Source organism: Lithobates pipiens, unplaced genomic scaffold (genome assembly GCF_037356315.1).
Source record: "Lithobates pipiens isolate NorthernLeopardFrog02 unplaced genomic scaffold, aLitPip1_a1.2 Scaffold_8, whole genome shotgun sequence".
Classification (NCBI taxonomy): domain Eukaryota; kingdom Metazoa; phylum Chordata; class Amphibia; order Anura; family Ranidae; genus Lithobates; species Lithobates pipiens.
In genome coordinates this window covers 207,048,819-207,068,587 of record NW_027507903.1, presented here as the reverse complement: position 1 = coordinate 207,068,587, position 19,769 = coordinate 207,048,819, and the positions used below count along the sequence as shown (strand labels likewise).

Here is a 19,769-nt window from a genome sequence, read left to right as displayed (position 1 = left end):
TGACAGAGCTACAACCTACTGATGATCAGGAGCTGGTAGAATGAGATCCTGATGATGTCAGCACCGTGCCCAATGATCACAGTGCAGAAACATTGGGAGCCCCTCCTTCTGTCCTCGGGCATTATAGTCCATTTAAAGCACATTCTCATGCCAACGTAAAGGGGTTAAAACAATTCCTCGTTCATCTCTGTATCACAACACAGGCAGGATTTTTTAGATTTTTTTTTCTATGAGAGGAGATCTTGGCAGGCTGCCAGCCCTCTATTATAATCAGTGATCAGGTGTTTGTAAGGTGTTGGAAACCACTAAGGCCCAAGTCACACTGGTGCGACATGCGCTCCGACTTTGAGAGCACATTTCACGCATGACATGTAAACATCAATGTTTCCCAATGAGAGCCATCTTAACTGGTCTGACTTGGGTCGGTCCGACTTTGGAAAAGGTTCCTGCACTAATTTTGGTCTGACTTCTGTCCGATTTCAGCCCATGGAATTGAATGGAAGTTGCGTCCAAGTCGGATCCTCATCTTAATTGATGTGATATGGATCCGACATTACAGAAAGATTACACAGGCATTCCCTGAAGTTGCTTCTAAATCGTGTGGAAGTTACATCAATTTTGCATCGAAGTAAGTCACTCCAAAGTCGCCTGGCAAAGTCATGCGATTTTCATGTTGGAGCAGTGTGAACCTGGCCTAAAAGACTAAGCCTATTCATACGCAGTTCGAATCAACTTGGTACATTCACCCTGCCCATACACGGTTCGAATCTCGACTGGATCCTGCTGAACTGGCCGAACCATGTATGGGCAGGCTGAATGTACCAAGTTGATCGATCAATCAACTTGATTAATGCCGTTTTTTACCTCTACCGATATAGCCACTAGCAATAATCACTGTCTTCTCCTGGTGGGAGAGGTTTCCCTTGCCCTGGTCTGGGAGTAGACAATGGCCTGGCACAGGGGATTCCCTCATCAACACTGTGCCAATTTCAACCTGTGGTTGCAGGAAAGAAATTTGCTCCATGTATGGTCAGCCTAAAAGTTTTGTTGTGCTCTTTGAGAATCTTTGAGAATTATTAACTTCACATTAAATGCAGCTAGAGAGGTCAGGGATGTTTTTAAAGCTCTTGTGATGTCGTTAGGAACATGTAAATAGTTTAATGTCCATGGTAGGACCAAATGTGCACTTTATGGGAAATCTGATTATTATTTCCACCAAGATGGGTCAGTCAGGCTTCTCTGTGTGGATTTTTTTTGATGTTCTTAAATATATAGAGATTGTTGCCAAAGCTGATCAGCTCAGACAATAGTCATCTTATGGTTAGGTGACCTTGCATGAGTAAAATCTTAAGGGAGCGGTGTCCCACGTGGTGTGGTTTTTTTTTCAACACTCCCCCACGCACTGTTGGATATTTTGTTACAGATGACTACAGTGACTTTTTTATCCTTTTTTATTCTTGTTTATAATGAGGATATTGTGCTGGTTTTATATATTATTATGGGTTTAAAATGAATATCTTTCTTGGATTGATACAAGAGTTTAGTGCTGCTAATGCCTAGATCTCCTTAGGGTGTGTAGACATATTTTTTACTTCCTGATTCACTTAATAGCAGCAGCTGAAGGGTCTGTGACCTGTTTATTTTAACAGATTCATGAGCGCTGAGGGAAAGTGGATGTTTGCTGTTTAGTGATTATTTACTTTTAGATCCCATTCACACAGGGGCAACTCGGGATCCGACTTCAGGTCGCCCCAAGTCGCGCTGTTGAGAAAATCAATGTTAGTTAATGGAGTCGTCTTAATGTACACTACAGCAGTCGCTCCGACTTCAAAAAAGGTTCCTGTACTACTTCAATCCGACTTCTAGACGACTTGTACCCATTGATGTCAATGGACGTCGCCTCCAAGTCAGATCTTCATCTATATTGAAGCGACAATGACGCCTCTCTCACAGAATAATCAGCTCTCGAGGGGGAACGCCAAATTTTAAATAAAAAAAGGCATGGTTTCCACCTCCAGGAGCATACCAGGCCCTTAGGTCTGGTATGAATTTTAAGGGGAACCCCCTACGCCGAAAATAACGGCGTGGGGGTCCCCCCAAAATCCATACCAGACCCTTATTCGAGCACGCAGCCCAGCCGGTCAGGAAAGGGGGTGGGGACGAGCGAGCGCCACCCCCTCCTGAACCGTACCAGGCCGCATGCCCTCAATATGGGGGTGGGTGCTGTCGCACGGTGACCCGCGCCCCTTATGACGTCACAGTCCCAGGGTATGGGGCGGGGTCACCGTGTGACATCACCCAGTGACCACGCCCTATGCCTATATAAGTCCCCTTATTAAAGACGGCTCCCAGATTCTGATAAGCCCCCCGCCCGCAGACCCCGATAACCAATGTCCAGGATTGTCGGGAAGAGGCTCTTGTCCTCATCAACATAGGGACAAGGTGCTTTGGGGTGGGGGGCCGCAGGGCGCCCCCCTGCCCCAAAGCACCCACCCCCCTGTTGAGGGCATGCGGCCTGGTACAGTTCAGGAGGGGGGCGCTCGCTTGTCCCCACCCCCTTTCCTGACCGGACGGGCTGCGTGCTCAGATAAGGGTCTGGTATGTATTTTGGGGGTACCCTCAAGCCGTTTTTTTGGCGTAGGGAGGTTCCCCTTGAAATCCATACCAGACCTAAGTGCCTGGTATGCTCCTGGAGGGGGAACCCATGCCGTTTTTTTATTTAAAATTTGACGTGGAATTCTACCTCGAGAGCTGATTATTCTTTGATTGGCCACGGCCAAAGTCGCCTGGCCTGAGGCGACTTAAAGTCGTGTTGTAAGTCGCCCCAAGTCGTGTTGAAGTCACTCCAAGTCGCGCTGTTATACATACTCAAGTCATGTCCAAGTTGCCTCCACAAGTCGCGCTGGAAGTTGTGTTGTTCCTGTGTGAACCAGCTCTTACTGTTTTGAATAAAACATTCATAACTCCTTGAAAGTGGACAATTTTGTGGTTTTGAGGTAGAGAAAATACAGAATTGAAAAGGGAAAGGGTTACATGAAATTTCTCAATGGCAGTAGCAGGTTTACATCATATCATTACCACAAAAGATTTTCTCTTCCATTGTATAGGCCTGGCTGTAGGACTTAAGAATATTTTTCACAGGTGTATACTGTATATTGAAGTGTTAGAAACCATTTTTTAAAACATTTGAAGTTGATGTGGAGTTGGATGAATAACATTAAGGGATTGGCGTAGCTCATGGGAAGAAGGAGAGGACCATAACATTAAGTACCAAAGCTGTGTAATATAAGGACCAACCTAAGCAATCAATTCAATTAGAATGCAATCTGGCAGCCCTTGCACTGCATGGTTGATGGTAGATCCAAAGGAGATGATAATATCTATAGTGTATGGTCAGCCTTGAAATAAGGAACTAATAAAGAGGGCAAATAAATGAAGGTGGGAAAAGGGGGGGGGTAGCAATAAATATGAGAAAACAAAGAGAAAGGGGGAGGTAAATTACTGAATAAATATAAAAATCTAATATATAGGAAGGGAAAGAGAAGAAAAAAATGAAAGGGGAGAGTAAGAAATGAAACTTTTGACAGTCAAAATGATAAGGGCAGTATGAACACAGTGATGGAAAAGTGTAATAAAGCTTGCACTTGCCATTCCACAAAGGTCAGGAATTCTGTAAAGTTTCTGACAGTAGGCACTTTATATATTATTTGATATAAAAAATTATATAGCATGTATTAGTGCATATAGGGTTCAGTCCTGATAAATGTTCTACCTATTAATTTCTATTTGTGGTTTATTTAGAGCTGTGTACAAAGATGCTGACCTCTACCTACTGGATTCTCCATTTAGTTACCTTGATTTGTTTACAGAGAAAGAGATATTTGAAAGGTATGTAACCAAATCATTCACTGCTATTTGTATACATAAATTCATGTACTAAAATCTACCAAGACAGGGCACCATTATGAGAAATAAAAAGGCAATATATGTTTGAACACTTAGGTCCATCAACTCTAGTGGTTTTTGCTAATCCCTTAGGGACAGTTACCGAAGTGCAGGAAGTGTTAATGAACTATGAGAGCTCTCATCAGCGCCCTCGCAGTCCATTGAGAGCTACAATGCTATCTGCCATGGTCGCAGATAGGACTTATAATTCATTAATTCACAGATCATTGTAAATGAATAACATGGCTGTGTGGGTGGAGTCCCCACCCTGTTTTTAAATTGTGACAGCGGGTGCTGGGAAAGTATCCTCCTGCCCACTGTCACAATGGCAGATCAGTGGGGTGGAGCGGGGCTGCTGCATTAGTAAACAGGTTTCACCCTAAATACGTGTATGTAAAGATTCTAAGCATCTTAAATCTATAATCTGTGAAACAGAATAATCTAAACTTATTTTATATGTATTAGATCATCAGTCATTAGGGCTTATTCACACTAAATGTGGTGACAGACGTTTTACAGCTTTATAAAACGTTTGTCACCACAGGGATACACAGGAGGCAATTGTGTGTCCCATTCACACTTCAACCGAGCCCTGTGATGCATCACAGCTTGCAGCGGTACAATGCAAACATGCTGTATTATCACAGCAAACTGTGCCGAATTGCACTGCAATGTAAGACAGTGCATAGCATCACAATGCCCTGCATTGCAGTGAATGAAGTGTATGTTTTGTAAGCTTATAAAAGAAAAAAAGGGAGTCATGTGATGCCCTGAATCATGCACTACGCTACTGCAGTTGGCAACCCAGAGTGGCCGGGTCATTGATTCTGCATTGTAGTGTGAATTCACCTAGTATATGTAGAAATGCTAGAAGCCTCAAATATTATTTTTTGGCATTATCTGATCAACAGAATGCATGTGATTTATGCTAAAGCTCTATTTCTTTAAATGTATTATATGTATGATAGATGTGTGCAGACAAAGCAGCTGCTAGAAGTTACATATTGTTTTTTGTTTTACTGTATCCTTTCCTGTCCTTTGCACTTGGCCACTTTGTCCCCACGTTATGTAAAGACATTTTTCCTTGCTGATGGCAGAATGACAGAAATTGTTTATGATTATCTCATTTATTCATCCTCATATTTGCTTTACTAATATATGTGAGTTTTTATGCTAAAAGCTAGATTTAGGTTTTACATTCTTACTATATAATTTTTTAAGTTACAAATCATAGTCTTATATTTTACGCCCCTTTCATACATGCTGTCCGTTTGTCCGTTTTTCATCCATCTATTGATGGATGAAAAATGGACATCAATGCATCTCTATGGAAAAACGGATGGAAATGGATGATCATCCATTTACATCCACATCTGTCATCATCTGTTTTTTTAAACTGATTGGCTCTATTTTTCTTCCATTAAAAAAATGGATTGGACGAAAAACATGTAAACTTACAGATGGCCAGTTTTTCATCTGTTTTTGCATTGGTAGTGAATGTAGCTTTTCTTTCCAGGAGAAACATTGCTTTCATTTTTTTTTTTCCATTTTTTGATTAGTTGTTAAAAACGAAAGAAATATCTATCCGTGCGTGGGTCCTGGGCAGACATTTCTGTTATTGATACGTTTCCCAAATACAAATCTAGGTCTGAAATCTCTGTGTAGGCAAATCAAAAGCTGATTCTCTATGGTCCACATTATTGGCTAAGGGAACCCAGGGCAGCCTCAAAAATCTGTGTTTTTTTTTTGTAAAGCGTGTTTTTCATATTATATAATTATATATATATATGTGTGTATATATATATATATATATATATATATATATATATATATATATATATATATATATATATATATATATAGTCTAAAATATGATTTCTTATGATGATTACTGTATAGTTTATTTTTTTCCTAGTTGTATTTGCAAGCTAATGGCCAACAAGACCAGGATTCTAGTTACCTCAAAACTGGAACAGCTGAAAAAAGCTGACAAAGTACTCATTCTGCATGAAGGTACCTCTTATTTTTATGGAACATTTGCAGAGCTTCAAGAGCAACGTCCAGACTTCAGTTCCCTGCTTATGGGATTTGATGCCTTTGATAATTTCAGTGCAGAACGGAGAAATTCTATATTAACAGAGACATTGAGACGACTCTCCATTGACAGTGAACCCATAGTTGCTAGAAATGAAGCCCGAAATAAGTCCTTTAAGCAGGCAGCAGAAATTATTGAGAAGAGGAAAAATTCCATAATAAATTCTCGGAAGTCAAGTAGAAAGTTTTCAATCATGCAGAAATCTCAGCCACAAATGGGGGGAATTGAAGAAGAGGCCCCTGCAGAACCAGAAGAAAGAAGACTTTCCTTAGTTCCCGATTCAGAACAAGGGGAAGCCATCCTACCACGGAGCAACATTCTTAATGCGGGTCCAACTTTTCACGGTCGACGGAGGCAGTCAGTGTTGAACTTAATGACTGGTACATCAGTTTCACAAAGTCAAATTGCTTTTGCAAGAGGGGGTGCTTCCATTAGAAAAATGTCAATGGCTCCCCAATCCGTAATAACACGAGAATTAGATATTTACAGCAGACGTGCCTCTCAAGAGAGTATCATGGAAATCAGTGAAGAAATTAATGAAGAAGATTTAAAGGTATAAATATGATTTGTGGATTTCTTAAGTTGTCTTATTTTAAAATATTTTTTTACTATGTCCTTACTGGAGATGGCATGCTTGAAAAGTCTGATCAAAATACACTTAAGGAAAACATTTCCATGGTTAAGCTGATCGGGTTTATCATTTTATTTATTAAGACATAGCAATAATCTGCCAAATACCAACCTGGCTGGTTAGTCTTTAATATAAAAAACCATGAAAGTATTGTCTGGGCCCTAGAGTACCAAGTAACTTTTTATACAATGTGAAACATGTTTATACATGCCCCCATAAAGAGATAGCTTCCAAGCCTGTACATTAAATTGTAGGAATACAAAAAAGGAAATTAGTTGAACACCCAGTTTCTTTTACATATAAACCTACAGTATATCTAAAGGCAAGACTTTTTTTTTTTTTTTTTCGTTTTGGACAGAATGGAGGGATTGGAACACCTGTCAGTTTTATTGCTGTCTGTGCCCCTTTTCAGGAGATTCACCCTCTCTTTTTGTCCTGTTTATCATTATCACAGTAAAAGAAAATCCCTAACACAAGCAGAATTTAGCAAAAAACAAACTTAAACAAAAATCTCCTCAATGGGACACAGATGGCAAAAAACCTGCATATGCTCTATCCAAAATAATTTAGCTCTACATTATTTAAACCCCCATAAAATGATGTGTATTGGCACAGACACATCACACCTTCAGCATACAACTCATAGTCTTAAAGCAGGCCACAGGCAAAACATTTTCCTGGGTACCTTGTTTTGATCAGATAATACATATAATGGATAATACGTCATGGAAAAATAGGTTACATATCGAGATCTAAATACATTTGCAGACTAGTGTCCTTCTTCAATAATAAGTCAGCTTTTGCTGCACTGATTCTTCTTAGGTCCTCTCTCCTCCCCCCAACATTTTTTTTATTTTTAACAGATCTAAAATGCAACCTGGTGATCTTCACTGTGTAACCTGTACTGTATTCCCAGCACATGAGTGGACTAAGCTCTATTTTCTTTAGTGGGAAACACAATCATAAGCTTGTCAAGCTACGGCTTTCCATTAAACTGTACGGAGATTGGGGCATGCATATATTGGGGGGATGTGAAGTAGCAGTAAGAAGACTATGAAAATGTATTGTAGATGGATGGTTGAACAGCCATAATAGCAATGGAACTGCATTTTTGTATGTTATATTACAAAATGCTGGGGAATGGAGCCCTAATAAATGTGTGTGTGTGTGTATATATATATATATATATATATATATATATATATATATATATATATACAATACTCCTTTTTAAATGGTAAATTAAACTGATATTATTATGTATAAGAGATTATTGTACAGAAATATAATTTATTAAAATGTATTTTACAACATAGTATATTTTAGATATGGTTCCTCAAATTAAACAAAAGTCAGTGCTCAATCTACCATTCTCTAAGGAATATGATCAGTTGGGTTGGAAAACCATGTCCATGCAGATAAGCTGGTAGTAGATCAAACATCTCTGAGATACTTCTTCCTTGTTCCTTCTCTTTCCACAAGCTTGGGCAGCAGAAGTGAACATGAAAATAAAATAAAAAAAATGTGTTATCCTATGCCTTGCTAGGCAGAGATTTGTGGAAATACTTTTGTTTTGCTGTTGCAAGACAAAAAGATAAAATCAACACCACAAATTTGGTCTAACAATTCAGTCTATATTTATATATATATTTGGTAGAGGAGCAGGCCTTCTTTGTGAACCCCCCAAAAATAATTGTCAAACCACAGACTTACTAGAACCCTCAATCTTTTCATGTACTTACATTTAGTTAGAATTACATGCATACAGCTAATCGTGCCATGTTTCCTGCTTTTTAAAGGAGTGTTTTCTGGATGACACGGACAGCGCATCACCAACTACCACCTGGAGCACTTATTTCAGATACGTCACCACTCACAAGAGCTTAATCATTGTTCTTGTTCTTGTCTTGGTTATTTTCTTGGCAGAGGTATTCATTTGAAAATATATAAACTACCACTTGGCATTTTATTTGAACTTGTATGGTTTATTTAAGGAGTTCCCCTGTTGTGCTAAAAATGCCTGAGCAGCTCATAGCAGCTTCTAAGTGCCCCCAGGAATTGAATTGCCTTTTTAATAAATGCCATGCAGCTGATCAGCATTCCATGGCACACAAGCGAAAGGCTTTCCCGTTTCCTTCATGGAAGTGGTACTCAGTAGCTGAGATAAACCAGGGGTAGTAATATACCACTTTGAGATTTTGCTGTAATCTGCTCTATGCAAAATATTTGTGACAGTTCTCTCTCAATACAAAAAAACGTCCATAGTTTTTTATAAAAGAGTAGCAGCCATTAACGGGTGGGACAAATACTCCCTATGGTGTAACAGTGAACCAAACAAAATTGTATCATGTGTGATCATGCATAACTAAAATGTATGTAAACTTTAGCAATACACTTTCCATTTTTTCTCTTTTTTGGTCTGTTAAATGAAAGCATTTTGTTGCTTCTGTTTGATAGTAGCTAAAAGTTTTTGTGAACTGCTGTTTTATCCCAGTTCACTTCTGGAAATGACAGAACACCTTCTCTCTATGTACTGTACTAGAGGTGAGGAGAGGGGGAGGTGTTCTGCAGACCTAACACACTTTCTTTCTTAGAGACACAACGCTGGGGGGTTTATTTACTAAAACAGGAAAGTGCAAAATCTGGTGCAGCTCTGCATTGAAACCAATCAGTTTCCAGGTTTTTTATCAAAGCTTAAAAGAGAGGTATTTGTACTTACCTAGGTGGATGCAGCATCAGACTGATGCTGCAGCTGTCTCCTGGCGCCTCTGCACTGAGAACCGAGCCACCAAACATCGCCGATGGCTCGGTTCTCACTCCTCCCCGAGTGGAGAGCTGCTGACTGTCAGTCAACATCTCTCCTGCATTGTTCCTCCATGCTCACTGAATCGCTGAGCTGTGAACGGGTGGGTAGCGGCCGTCTCAGCAGCTTGCTGAGACTGCCATCAGTCAAGGCAACTGGCGGATCCAGACTTCTGAAGTTGGGATGATGTGGTGCCTCGACTGATTGCAGTGACGTCATCGGAGAGCGGACTTCAGAAAACGGGTCACAGGAGTGCAAAACGAATTGCACTCCTGTGACCCATAGGAGAAGCCCAGCCTAAAAAGCTCAGGCTGGACTTCTCCTTTAATTGAACAAGCTGAAGTTACAAGCTGATTGGCTACCATGCACAGCTACACCAGATTTTGCACTCTCCAGCCTGTACACACAATCCTAAAATCAGATGAAAAAAACTGCTTTCAAAGGGATCGTACTATAATCGGATCGTTAGTACAGAGTTTTTGCGAGACCCAATCACGACAGTTCATCCAATATTATCCAAATGGAAAAAACACAAAAATAATTCTCGTATGATACCAGATCGTACGTTTTTTTTTTTAACTGCTTCAGCCCCGGAAGAGTTTTCCCCCTTCCTGACCAGAGCACTTTTTGCGATTTGGCATTCCGTCGCTTTAACTGACAATTGCGTGACGTTGCACCCAAATAAAACTGATGTCCTTTTTTACCCCACAAATAGAGCTTTCTTTTGGTGGTATTTGATCATGCGTTTTTTATTTTTTGCGCTATAAACAAAAAAAGAGTGACAATTTTGAAAAAAAAAAGCAATATTTTTTACTTTTTGCTGTAATAAATATCCCCCAAAAATATATTTAAAAGAACCTTTTTCCTCAGTTTAGGCCGATATGTATTCTTCTGCATATTTTTGTCTATTATATTATTTTTGGCATTTTTATTATAAAATGTTTTTTCATCAGCATTGGCGGCGATCTGCGATTTTTATAGTGACTGTGACATTAGGGTGGACCCATCAGACATTTTTTACACTATTTTGGGACCATTGTCATTTATACAGCGATCAGTGCTATAAAAATGCACAGATTACTGTGTAAATGACACTGGCAGGGAAGGGGTTAAACACTAGGGGGCGATGAAGGGGTTACGCGTGTCCTAGGGAGTGATTCTAACTGTAGGGGGATGGGCTTCAACTCACATGACAGCGATCACTGCTCCCAATGACAGAGAGTAGTGATTTCTGTCATGTCACAAGGCAGAACGGGCACATGCCTTGTTTATATAGGCACTTCCCTGTTCTGCGGCTCCGTGACACAATCGCCAGGAGGCCAGCTGACATCAAGTCCGTCGGTCTCGCGGGCACAGTCACGCTGTACGCGCCTCTGGCAATGCGCGTGTCCCCCACTAGCCCTGCCAATTAAAGGGGACGAACAGGTACTCCCATTTGCCCACTGCTGCTATTGTGCTGACATATATCAGCGTGCAGTGGTCGGCAAGTGGTTAATCAGTACAGTTGTTGTCCGAAAATACAATAGAAATACACTACACCACATTACATCACTTCTGATTTTTTATCCTGACGTACGAGAATTTTCATAACTTTAGTAACCTTTCCATTCTCTATATATGACTAGCATGCAAAAAAAACGGATGATCTCTCGTCCAATTTTTGGATCGTGTGTATGGGTCAATATTTAGTAAATTAATTCCTGTGTCTTCATGAATGTAATACAGTATACAGTCACCCTAGGACCAGAACACTGACAGAACAACCAAGTGAAAATAAAGAAAAAAAACGAATGTGGTCAAAGGCTACAGGCTAGTAGCTGCAATAAATTACATTTTTATTCTTGGCCTTAGATACAACAAAAGACAGGGCTGTGTTGTACCATAGGTAGCCATGTGCTCATACGTTAATAAGTGATTGCTACTGTTTTGCAATTATTGCAGGTGATTTAATAAATGTGTTTGGACTCCCAAATTGCACCCAGGTACTTCAGGCATACAGTTCTACACAGAATATTTCATTGTTTCAAATATCCCATATTGTTAAAGTTTAACCCATCCATCTCTCAGATAAAACAATAGCATGACTGGGGGTGGATGCAGCCATCTTTGAACTTTTACAATATTGGGAAAAGCAAATATTGGCTAAATACAATCTTGGCATGCTTTGTGCATTTCTTCCAGATTTGTGTAGTAGACCATTGTGAAACGTTGCCTCTGTATGGGAGCTTCCTGTATTAAGACCAATCAGTGGGGCTCTCTTTCCTTGTGCAGTGTGCTTGGTCTTGCATCTGCCACCCTGTACTTTTCTGCAGGCAGTCTATAATGGGTGGACCTGTTGGACTCTTCCAAAACTCTGCAGTCCACACAAGCTATATGCAGCACAGTGATAATGTCACCACTGCTTTTATGTGATAATAACTGGATTTTCAAAGGAATTGGGTACGCACAAAGTGGACTTATATTCTTTGTGGCTATTGAGAAAAATATTTAAATGAAAGTTCTTGTGTCCAGGGTTTAGCTTTAATGAGATGTAGGAATAAATGTAAAGGAAACACCGGCCTCTCTTACTCTAATGCCGCATACACACGATCAGACTATCCGGCGTGTGGGCTCCGGCTGACTTTTTTCCCCAAAAGTCCGGCGGACTTAGAAAGTAGTTTTGACTCAAAAATTGTCCGCCGGACTGCGAGTCTGCACACGGAGGAAAGTCCGTTTATTTTGAACGCGGCTCCAGGTAACCGGGACTAGCGAAGGAAGTCAATGTTGCCGCCTACGGTGGCAAGATTGACACGTCGCTGGCCACGTCACCTGGTCAAGACCCCCGAAGAGGGTGGCAATGAAGAAGAAAGCCGGGCTCCTCCGCTAGTAAAAGAGCTAGCAGAAGATAGTGGAGGAGTCTGGCGAGAAGACCCCCTAAGACGGAAGAATACCCCCGGAGCTGTGCAATAAATTATTTTAAACCCTTGTGTGGTGTTTTTTTTTTTACATTTTTTTTTTTTTACATTTTTTCACCAGGTGAATGGGTAGGGGTCAGGGCAGGACTTAGGGTGGTGGGGGCCCCTGGGCTTGAGTTGCTTTCGGCCCTACATTCTATACATTACCGTATTTATCGGCGTATAACACGCGCCGCCGTATAACATGAACTCCAAGTTTAGGAGGGAATTTTAAGGAAAAAAACTTTTAGGAGGGATGTTTAAGGAAAAAAACTTACATTTAAATGCCCATCAATGTAGCCTTATCAGTGTCAATCTGCAGCCTTGCCCATCCATCTGCAGCCTTGTCCAGTGTCATTTGCAGCCTTATCATTTGCAGCCTTGTCATTGCAGTCTTGAAGTTTAAAAATGGCGCCGCCGAGATACAGAGTCATCTGTATCTCAGCGGCTCTTGGGTCCTCTCAGCAGCTTTCCAGTCCTCTCGACGGCTCTCGGGTCCTCTCGCAGTCCTGAGCGGAGCCGAGAGTAGCCAAGTGTACTCGGCTCAGCTCACAGTAACGCCCAGTCCCTGTGTTATGTCCATCCTAGGGTGGGACTGGGTGTGACTGTGAGCAGAGCAGAGTACACTCGGCTATGTATCTCGGCGGGGCCCCCTATTGGACGGGGCCCATGGGCTAGAGCCCAGTGAAGCCCAATGGTAAGTCCTGCCCTGGTAGGGGTACATTGTACCCCATACTCATTCACATAGGGTGGGGGGCCGGTATCGGGGGACCCCCTTATTAAAGGGGTTCCCGGATTCTGATAAGCCCCCCGCCCACAGACCCCAACAACCAACGGCCAAGGTTGTTTCCTCCGTGTGTGGGCAAGTCCATTCATTTTCAAAAGTACGGCGTACTCCCGCCAAAAGTCCGGCAGACTTAGTCCGCCGAAAAAGGCCGCTTGTGTGTGGGCAGGTCCGCTCATTCGGAAAGTCTGGCGGACCTTCGCTTCAAAGTCCAGCGGTTTGTCCGCCAGGCTAAGTCCGCAGGACAGTCTGATCGTGTGTACGCGGCATTATACACAGTGCAAAGCACAAGATCAGTAGCACGCTGGCTACACTAGCTGCATGACCTCGTTAGCTCCCCTGTCACTCTGTTAGGTAACTGAGAAGAAGGGGAATAAGTGCATAGGGGCAAGGGGGCAGGAATATAATTTTATTTTCTTCATTCCCAGTGGCAGAATAGAGTGGTATGAAAGTGAAGTGAAGGTACTTTACTAAATATGGTACTGATTGTGTCTCTGCAGACATATTTTTGTTTGTGTCTGTATGATACACAATCTAGAGAGTCATCACTGACTAATGGCACTATCTGCTATAATCAAAAGACCACCAAAAATGCACACCCTTTTTAATATAAAGTAGCAAATAACTCAAACCAAAAATCTTAAAGCTGAACTCCAGGTATAATCTTTATTGCATTCTTATGTTGGTCTAGCTTGGACCAATGTGGGTATACATAACTCATATCTGAGGGGCCACTGGGGAAGCTGACAACTATGGTTGTAATTGGTGCTACTGCAGTGCTAGAAATTAATTTCCAGGTTCTGTGCCGACCAGATTCCCCTGTGCACACTGACCACAGGGGCCACCGTTCACTGAACATTCTGCAGAGAAGAGGGGCAGTGACATCACAATCTCCATCTTGTTTAATCAGAGAACCCTGAAAAAAACAAATGGTGGAAAAACGAAAGCCTAGTACTTACGGGTTGAATGTCAGACGGCATTGGCCGGTTCAATAGAAACTGGCCGACATTCCGCCTGTGTATACCGGACAATATTTGGCCTGTGTATTCCGTTTGGTCAGCTTCTGTTGAAGGGGCATGACTGAAAAAGGTCTGCCAACCATGTCCCGTTCAGAGCTCTCAGTATATAATAACACAGCAGGGTGAGATCGATGTACTAATGTCTGAATGTCGATGTACTAATTAGCCCTTCCAGGATTGAATGGAAAAAACAAACTAGTAGTTTGTTCTAGGCTTAAGAGAGTGACTCCCTGTGGTGAGTGTGCAGAGGAGAAGCCACACAGGACCTGAGAGATCACTGTTATTGCTATAGTAGCACTGTCTACTACGGTGATTCTACTACCGACTTCTCCAGTGGCTCCTTGGGCATAAACTGCTGGAGCAATGTAAGTATGCAGTAAAGATCATAACTGGAGTTTAGCTTTAAAAACACTGAGGAATTCCGTTATAAAGAATTAATAAGTAAATCATACATGGGCAGGTAGAATCCTTTCAAGGTAATTCAAATTCCCTCAGAAGAGTAGCAAGTCCAGATCTGATAAATGTTTTAACAATAACTTAGTAAGTACACATACTCATTTTTTGTATACACTATCTCAAAAGATATTTTCGTAATCAAAAATTCTGTACTGATTGTGTCTCTATGGACATGTTCCTGGTTGTTCCAATGCTAAATCCTCAGTATTTTTATTATATCTTTATGTTTATGTCAATGCATTTGCTGTGTGTGGGTTGGGGAAAGGGGCACAAGAAAGCTGGCCTGATAGTTTTGTAGATGCTTCTAGGCAGATTGATCTCAGTGTACCATTGCTCGCTATAATTGGTATTCTTCTCCCAAGATAATGCCAGGACCAATTGTGTCTGCATTTGCCATACACTCACGCTCATATATACACAGCTGGTGCAGTTGTGAATGTCTGTGCAGCTGCTGTCCTATGGAATGACTTGGCATTAGTGTCTTCCATATACCATCTTCAGTTTTTTTGCCATTTTTGGTGTTAGATCTACACATTCTACAGGAGGGAAAATTAAAATATGCTGTGTTTCCTTTTAGGTTGCTGCTTCACTGGTTGGTCTAATGCTTATCAAGGAGTAAGTATGTTGTTATGAAGATGAAGTTCTGAGTGCCACTAGAGTGTGAAGGTAGCTGTTTTTTGTGTATTTAGAGTCATAACGACGGCATGAGTAAAGGCCAAAAATGAGAAATTATCTTAACTGGAAGGTTTTTCTTTGTGTATGGCGCTTCAAATAATTTTATTACATAACCCATGGACAGAAGATCTATGCTAATATATTTATGTTTTGTATAAAGCGATGTTTTATTCATGTGTATATCTCTCCTGTGTTTTTTTTTTATACAGAAGTAATTTACAAAACAATTCAACCACTAATCGGAATGACTCCAGTGCACCAGTAATCGTGACCTCTACCAGTTATTACTATGTATTTTATATCTATGTTGGCGTGGCTGACTCCCTTTTAGCTATGGGAATCTTTCGTGGGTTGCCTCTTGTGCATAGTCTCATATCTGTCTCTAAGGTCTTACACCAGAAAATGCTTCATGCGGTTCTTCACGCTCCAATGTCGACATTCAATACAATGAGAGCTGGTATGTTTCTAGGTTGCCAAAGCATTGGTCAAAAACCTGCTATATAATAGGCACTGCTTATGACTCTATGGTTCTTTCTTTTTTTTTTCCTCTCTTGGCATGCAATCTGTCCTATGATCTATTGGAATTACGCTTTATCCTTTATTTGTTATTGAGAAGCCTTGTAACCATCCAGGTATTTATTGTTTCCTATATTGTGCACTGTTCATTATGTTGTGAATTATTGCATGTATCACCAGTAGTGATGGCCGAACGGTTCGCCCGGCGGTCGTTTCGCGGCGAATTTCCGACTTTCGCCGTCCGCGGGTTCGAACGCCTTTTTCCGTCGTTCGCCCCGGCGGACTTACGTGTTTAATGTATACAAGAACTTTAACCTTTCGTGACACGTTTATCATGTGTTACAGGACAACCAATTGAGACATGACAGCTCATGGACACTTGGACATTCCCCCTAACCTATAAATACACCCGATCCGGTGGCCATTTTACATTCTTTCTTCTGTCACTGTAGGGAAAGGATCCTGTGTGGAGTAGGGACAGAGAAAACGCTAGCTATTTGGTACACAAAAGTTCTTTTCAGGACTGGTATAGGTGTTAGGTCAGCAGCCTGAGTTTCTTTTGTCAGTTTAGATAAAGGGACAGAGCGCTGTATGCTGCTATTTTAGGGACAGCTCAGCCAGATTAGTCTTTCTTCATCATCATCATCATCATCATCATTAGCTGTTACTATCAGGTCCACAAAAGAGCTGTTCCAGCTAATCGTTCCAGCCTACTCTTTTTTGCCAATTTGTATAGGGACAGGCAGGAAGCAGTGTGTCAGGCAGTGAGGATAATTTTAAAGACTTGCTGTTACTATTAGTTCCACAAAGGTTCTTTTCAGGACTGGTATCAGTGGTACGGTAATAGGCTTGTACACGTATAATATTCTTTCTTCCAAATATAGAAAGAATATTATACTTGACTGCTGCCCTTCTGCTGCAGTCTGCTAATCATTCACAACTCACTTGTTCCACAAAGCTCTTTATCAGGACTGGTAACTTGGTCTGTCTAGGGTGCTACGGTACATAGGCTTGGGTGCGGTACAGTCTGCTGTTCTGTAAGGACCGCTATCGGTCCACAATACATAGGGTTGCCGTGCACTACTGCTGACCGCTGCCCTATACTGCAGCAGTCCTTCATTGGTATAGGGACTGACGTACAGTCTGCTAATCACTAACACACAACCTGCTTGGTCCACAAAAGTTCTTATAAGGACTGGTAACTTGGTATAGGGTGCTACGGTACATAGGCCTGAGTGCGTTACAGTCTGCTGTTCTGTAAGGACCGCTATCGGTCCACAATACATAGGGTTGCCGTGCACTACTGCTGACCGCTGCCCTATACTGCAGCAGTCCTTCATTGGTATAGGGACTGACGTACAGTCTGCTAATCACTAACACACAACCTGCTTGGTCCACAAAAGTTCTTATAAGGACTGGTAACTTGGTATAGGGTGCTACGGTACATAGGCCTGAGTGCGTTACAGTCTGCTGTTCTGTAAGGACCGCTATCGGTCCACAATACATAGGGTTGCCGTGCACTACTGCTGACCGCTGCCCTATACTGCAGCAGTCCTTCATTGGTATAGGGACTGACGTACAGTCTGCTAATCACTAACACACAACCTGCTTGTTCCACAAAAGTTCTTATAAGGACTGGTAACTTGGTATAGGGTGCTACGGTACATAGGCTTGAGTGCGGTACAGTCTGCTGTTCTGTAAGGACCGCTATCGGTCCACAATAGATAGGGTTGACGTGCACCACTGCTGACCGCTGCCCTATACTGCAGCAGTCCTTCAGCGGTATAGGGACTGACGTACAGTCTGCTAAACACTAATACACAACCTGCTTGGTCCACAAAAGTTCTTATAAGGACTGGTAACTTGGTATAGGGTGCTACGGTACATAGGCTTGAGTGCGGTACAGTCTGCTGTTCTGTAAGGACCGCTATCGGTCCACAATAGATAGGGTTGACGTGCACCACTGCTGACCGCTGCCCTATACTGCAGCAGTCCTTCAGCGGTATAGGGACTGACGCACAGTCTGCTAAACACTAACACACAACCTGCTTGGTCCACAAAAGTTTTTATAAGGACTGGTAACTTGGTATAGGGTGCTACGGTACATAGGCCTGAGTGCGTTACAGTCTGCTGTTCTGTAAGGACCGCTATCGGTCCACAATACATAGGGTTGCCGTGCACTACTGCTGACCGCTGCCCTATACTGCAGCAGTCCTTCATTGGTATAGGGACTGACGTACAGTCTGCTAATCACTAACACACAACCTGCTTGGTCCACAAAAGTTCTTATAAGGACTGGTAACTTGGTATAGGGTGCTACGGTACATAGGCCTGAGTGCGTTACAGTCTGCTGTTCTGTAAGGACCGCTATCGGTCCACAATACATAGGGTTGCCGTGCACTACTGCTGACCGCTGCCCTATACTGCAGCAGTCCTTCAGCGGTATAGGGACTGACGCACAGTCTGCTAAACACTAACACACAACCTGCTTGGTCCACAAAAGTTCTTATAAGGACTGGTAACTTGGTATAGGGTGCTACGGTACATAGGCCTGAGTGCAGTACAGTCTGCTGTTCTGTAAGGACCGCTATCGGTCCACAATACATAGGGTTGCCGTGCACTACTGCTGACCGCTGCCCTATACTGCAGCAGTCCTTCATTGGTATAGGGACTGACGTACAGTCTGCTAATCACTAACACACAACCTGCTTGTTCCACAAAAGTTCTTATAAGGACTGGTAACTTGGTATAGGGTGCTACGGTACATAGGCTTGAGTGCGGTACAGTCTGCTGTTCTGTAAGGACCGCTATCGGTCCACAATAGATAGGGTTGACGTGCACCACTGCTGACCGCTGCCCTATACTGCAGCAGTCCTTCAGCGGTATAGGGACTGACGTACAGTCTGCTAAACACTAATACACAACCTGCTTGGTCCACAAAAGTTCTTATAAGGACTGGTAACTTGGTATAGGGTGCTACGGTACATAGGCTTGAGTGCGGTACAGTCTGCTGTTCTGTAAGGACCGCTATCGGTCCACAATAGATAGGGTTGACGTGCACCACTGCTGACCGCTGCCCTATACTGCAGCAGTCCTTCAGCGGTATAGGGACTGACGCACAGTCTGCTAAACACTAACACACAACCTGCTTGGTCCACAAAAGTTTTTATAAGGACTGGTAACTTGGTATAGGGTGCTACGGTACATAGGCCTGAGTGCGTTACAGTCTGCTGTTCTGTAAGGACCGCTATCGGTCCACAATACATAGGGTTGCCGTGCACTACTGCTGACCGCTGCCCTATACTGCAGCAGTCCTTCATTGGTATAGGGACTGACGTACAGTCTGCTAATCACTAACACACAACCTGCTTGGTCCACAAAAGTTCTTATAAGGACTGGTAACTTGGTATAGGGTGCTACGGTACATAGGCCTGAGTGCGTTACAGTCTGCTGTTCTGTAAGGACCGCTATCGGTCCACAATACATAGGGTTGCCGTGCACTACTGCTGACCGCTGCCCTATACTGCAGCAGTCCTTCAGCGGTATAGGGACTGACGCACAGTCTGCTAAACACTAACACACAACCTGCTTGGTCCACAAAAGTTCTTATAAGGACTGGTAACTTGGTATAGGGTGCTACGGTACATAGGCTTGAGTGCGGTACAGTCTGCTGTTCTGTAAGGACCGCTATCGGTCCACAATAGATAGGGTTGACGTGCACCACTGCTGACCGCTGCCCTATACTGCAGCAGTCCTTCAGCGGTATAGGGACTGACGTACAGTCTGCTAAACACTAATACACAACCTGCTTGGTCCACAAAAGTTCTTATAAGGACTGGTAACTTGGTATAGGGTGCTACGGTACATAGGCTTGAGTGCGGTACAGTCTGCTGTTCTGTAAGGACCGCTATA

The 19,769-nt window shown here is 42.5% G+C and overlaps 1 protein-coding gene across 1 annotated transcript in view; it reads left to right on the top strand.

Annotated features, from left to right (window-relative positions):
* The window catches only part of CFTR (CF transmembrane conductance regulator), a 275,425-nt gene that overhangs the window by 163,874 nt on the left and 91,782 nt on the right, over nt 1-19,769 (top strand). The window contains exons 13-17 of the mRNA XM_077472949.1: nt 3,802-3,888; nt 5,861-6,593; nt 8,471-8,599; nt 15,244-15,281; nt 15,551-15,798. Of these exons, the coding sequence (XP_077329075.1) occupies nt 3,802-3,888; nt 5,861-6,593; nt 8,471-8,599; nt 15,244-15,281; nt 15,551-15,798 (1,235 nt within the window). The remainder of the gene's footprint in view (nt 1-3,801; nt 3,889-5,860; nt 6,594-8,470; nt 8,600-15,243; nt 15,282-15,550; nt 15,799-19,769) is intronic.